A 4,822-nucleotide genomic window follows, 5' to 3' on the forward strand; every position below is an offset into this window, starting at 1 on the left:
ATGCCTTGATACTTCATTTGATTATTTTGCCCGTCCACAGTCTAAGGATTTTGATTTATTTTTTAAGTATAACCCAATTCAAACAACTGAAAGAGCCAAAGAGTTTAGCAGTCTGGTGGACACATGAATTGGGTGGTGGTGACTGCAGCAACAGAGGTGGCCTGGGGTGGAGTCAAATTCCCGGCCTGATTTACTGTCCCAGTCCGCCACTGCATATTAGGTTTTGCTCATTAATATCATCAAATGAATTTAAGCTGTGAATGATGAACATCAGTGAATATCAGTTGTGAAAACTTAAAAGGACAAAACATGATAAATACTGTAATGTTAATATGATGATGTTTTTGTACAGGGAAACTGTTGCCATCTGTAACTGTGCACGTTTGGCACAATAATACACAGCTGTGTCTTCAGCTTGCATGTTCTTTCCTTGCAGTGTTACTGTGTCACTGGAAGTGTCTCTGGTGATGCTGAACTTGTTCTTCAGGGATTCCTTGTAGGCTAAGCCTCCATCAGTCCAGATCACTCCAATCCACTCCAAAGCTTTTCCTGCAGGCTGACGAACCCAGGCTGTAACGTAGCTTGTAACTGAATAGGAGACTTTACAGTTGATAGTCAGAGTGGCATCAGGACGGACAGTCAGAGACTCAGGCTGAGTGAATTCATATGAATCAATACCTGTATCAAATCAAATAATACCTGTTAATAAGAAAGCATGATGTTGGAAAACGGTTGACAAGCTTCTTAGCCACAAAATGATGTAGAAAACACAAAGTAGACTAAACTTACAGGATACCACTGCCAGAAGCAACACTAAAGACGAAGAGATCATGGTTTGTTTCACAGCACAGTTTGAATGAACTGAAGCGATTCTTCACTCCCTCTAGTGATCAGATGAATGTATAAACTGACTCATGCCTGCTGTTTAAATATGCAATATAAGATTTACATAAACAGAGCTACTAATCAAATCTACAGGCTACAAAAATATTCATGTAAGGCTTAATATCTTAATATCTCTTATTAGAGACTTTGTTTATATTTTTAGATATTTTTCTCTAGTGGACATGAATCGATTCTACATAATTTTCATCTCCATCTATTCTAATTCTTTTCGATGCTTTTTATATACGGTATTGATAAATAATTTTTTGACAGCTACAATAGCAATAGTTCATTCAGTAAGCATGTTTCTGTTGGACCTGCATCAGTTTAAAGGCCTCTAAAAATTTTGATAAAATATGATATGATTCATATGCACTTTTATTTTCCTATGTAAAAATTATTATTATTATTTTTATTTTTTTTATTTTTTACTTTTCATTCAAGATGTTTTAGAGCAGAACTGCTAGTGGTTTATCATTGTGTTCACTTTTGTGCAACATAAAACACTGTTGTGTCATTCATCATCATATTCTGTCCTTATAGACTTATTTTGCTTCTGTATGAGTCTTTGGTAACTTAAAACTCTGTTTTATAGTTTATGACTGTAAAGTGTGTAACTGCTCCTACAAATCTACACATCAGAAGACACATGTTGTGTTGAGCTTTTTATAGTGAACTTCACTGCATACCATCGCCATTCGCCAGTAATGGTATATCATCTCATTAGGCCACATTTGATCGATTTTTTTTAAATTGGGTTTTGTTCAGCTGTACATGACCTTTGTGTCACTGTGCTTGCTTTGCACAGTAATACATGAGTTAATGAGGCCGTGATCGGAGGAAAAATAGCAGGTGATCGGCGCTCGGCAATCTTTATGTGTGAACTACACAACGACGCATCAAAGAGGCTGACACCTCGCCAACAGCAAACAAATATCTAGCATGCCAAATATCTGAACTGGTCGGTTGACTCGACATCACGTGGTGTCAGGTTTCGTGATGAGCTACAGCCAATGAGAGATCAAGGCATGGGTTAAGGTCACCGGGGAAAAAAACCAGCAACAACATGGATTATAGAAAAGTTTGGACACAATAAATGGAGCAAATGTTTCATTGAGCAAACAGCTTGCAGTGCTATTTTCTTCCCGACATCCATTTTCAAACAACTGTTGAATGTGTTGTTTAGTGTAATTCCCGTTTCACTTCTTGAGTGTGTTTTCCTGACAAAATGTGGCTTGGGGATTGTGTAGTTGTGAGTCGTTGGGTGACAGAGTTGTTGTCAGCTTGTGTGTAACCCCCAGTTGCAAATAATTTACATAGTCACGTAGTCTGAACACCACAATGACTTAAAGACAATGTGTGCTGGGAAGTCGTGGCATAATGGTTAGAGAGTCGGACACCTAATCGAAAGGTTGTGAGTTCGAGTCCCGGGCCGGTAGGAATTGTGGGTGGGGGGAGTGCATGTACAGTTCTCTCTCCACCTTCAATACCACGACTTAGGTGCCCTTGAGCAAGGCATCGAACCCCCAACTGCTCCCCGGGTGCCGCAGCATAAATGGCTGTCCACTGCTCCGGGTGTGTGCTCACAGTGTGTGTGTGTGTGTGTGTTCACTGCTCTGTGTGTGTGCATTTCGGATGGGTTAAACGCAGAGCACAAATTCTGAGTATGGGTCACCATACTTGGCTGAATGTCACGTCACTTTCACTGACAATCAGACTACATGAAAATCAAGTCATGTAGTCTGAACAGCACTGTGATCTGCTGACGGTTAAAGTCGTGTAGTGTGAACTTAGCATTAAAGGGACTGCTTAGTCAGCACTCTTCAAGAGTTTATCAAAATGGTTGGATGCATTTGAAAGCTGAATTTTTATGCTTTAAGATGGTACCTAGTTATCTATAAAAACAAGTTATAAAAGGGATATAATACTGTTAGATTATATCATGATCTCTGTCAGATATTATTGTGAGTTTGCCTCTTTGCAATCCCTTCTCCCTTCTTACTCGCTCTCTTCCATAGATGTTTCCTTTTTAAGGTTGGGTGTGAGTGTTGTTGTCCTCTTTCTTACTACTGCCCTCCCTTTCTGTCTCCTTGGTTTTCTGCCTCCTCCCATCTGTGCTTTCTCTCTCTATTCTTATGTCTCTTTATCTCAATGTATACGCACATGCGCAGATGATATGATACATAGAGTTGAATCGGTGAAGAGTGGTGGAGGATCCTTTTGGGCCCAGGTTGTTGAGTTAAGTATGTCCTTTACACAGAAACATGTTGACTTATACATTTTACAAGCCAAGGGTTCAATAAAGCTCTCCAACTGATTCATTGAATTCATGGGTTTAGGTATTACTTACACATGAAAGATGCTACTATATGGATGTTACAACATATGCGCCTTTGGGATTGTATGTGTTATAACTGGATGAGGATTATCTTTAGATATAAATTACAGATTATGCTGAGTTTGGGCGCTTTTTTTAATCGAAAGAATTTTCTTAAAAGAATGACATGCCATTTTCCACAAGCATTTTTTATGCATTTACATTCAAAAATGTCACATGAAAATTAGGTAAAAAATTTTTTTCAATATAAGGAATCTATCTTTAGATCTAATGAACGAGTTATGATGAGTTTTGGATACTATTTAATCAGGAGATTTTTCTGAGAATAATGACAGAGTACATGGCATAAAAATAAACACTTTGTAAATTATGAAAATGTTTTTGTTTTTTGTTTTTTTTTATCAGCAAATAGCTCAGCACTTTGGAGTTTATCAAATTGTCTACATGCATTCAGCTAAGACACTAGGCTTCCAAATTATATCCATTTTTTGTTGATCAAGGCAGTGTTTTGAAAAATATGATTAGGATGACACCCTGTATGACACAATAATACACAGCTTGCTCTAGAATCACACTTTTAAAAAAATAATAAACAGTGCCACTTGAAAGTTTGTGAACCCTTTAGAATTTTCTATATTTCTGCATAAATGTGACCCAAAACATAATCAGACTTTCACACAAGTCCTGAAAGTAGACAAACAGAACCCAATCAAACAAGTGAGACAAAAACATGTTCTTTGTCATTTATTTATTCAGGTCACATATTTGTGACTGGAAAAAGTATGTGAATCTCTAGGATTGGCAGATAATTTGAAGGTGAAATTAGAGTCCATCTGTTCAGATGTGTTTTTAATCAGTGAGAGGACTATCAGGTGTCAGTGTGTGCCCTGTTTTATTTAATGGACAGGGATCTATCAAAGTTTGGTCATGTTTGTGGAAGTGTATCATGGCACAAACAAATGAGATCTCTGAGGACCTCAAAAAATATGTTGATGTTATTCATCAGCCTAGAAAAGGTTTCAAAGCCAAAGTTTCAAAGTTTGGTCTTCAATCCACAGACAGATTGTGTACAAATAGAGTTGCAAGGAGAAAGCCACTGATCTCCAAAAAGAACATTGCTGTAGATCTGCAGTTAGCTAAAGATCATGCGTTCAAACCAGAGGAATACTAGAGAAATATTTTGTGGGCGGATGAAGCCAGAATATAACTTTTTGTTTTAAATGAGCAGCATGAATGAATGAAAACACTGCACTCCAGCATAAGAAGCTTATCCCATCTGTGAAACATGGTGGGGGTAGTATCAGGGTTTGGGTCTGTTTTGCTGCATCTAGTCCAGGATGGCTTGCAATCATTGATGGAACAATTAATTCTGAATTATACCAGCAAATTCTGAAGGAAACATTTGACATTTGGTGACAAGGTGACATTTGTCTGAGAAATGAATCTCAGAGAAAGTGGGTCATGCAACAAGACAACGACCCCAAGCACATGTCGTTCTACCAAAGAATGGTTAAAGAAGAACAAAATTAATGTTTTGGAATGACTGAGTCAAATTCCAGACCTTATTCCAATTGAAATTTTGTGGAAGGACCTGAAGCA

General features: G+C 37.8%; 1 gene segment (V, D, J or C); it reads right to left on the reverse strand.

Annotated features, from left to right (window-relative positions):
• Positions 1–217: 217 nt before the first annotated feature.
• On the reverse strand, positions 218–832 carry LOC132149239 (immunoglobulin heavy variable 3-53-like). The segment is given in 2 exon segments: positions 218–678; positions 790–832. Coding segments are annotated over 2 exon segments (441 nt in total).
• Positions 833–4,822: the final 3,990 nt, after the last annotated feature.

This window comes from Carassius carassius, chromosome 9 (assembly GCF_963082965.1).
Source record: "Carassius carassius chromosome 9, fCarCar2.1, whole genome shotgun sequence".
NCBI lineage: Eukaryota > Metazoa > Chordata > Actinopteri > Cypriniformes > Cyprinidae > Carassius > Carassius carassius.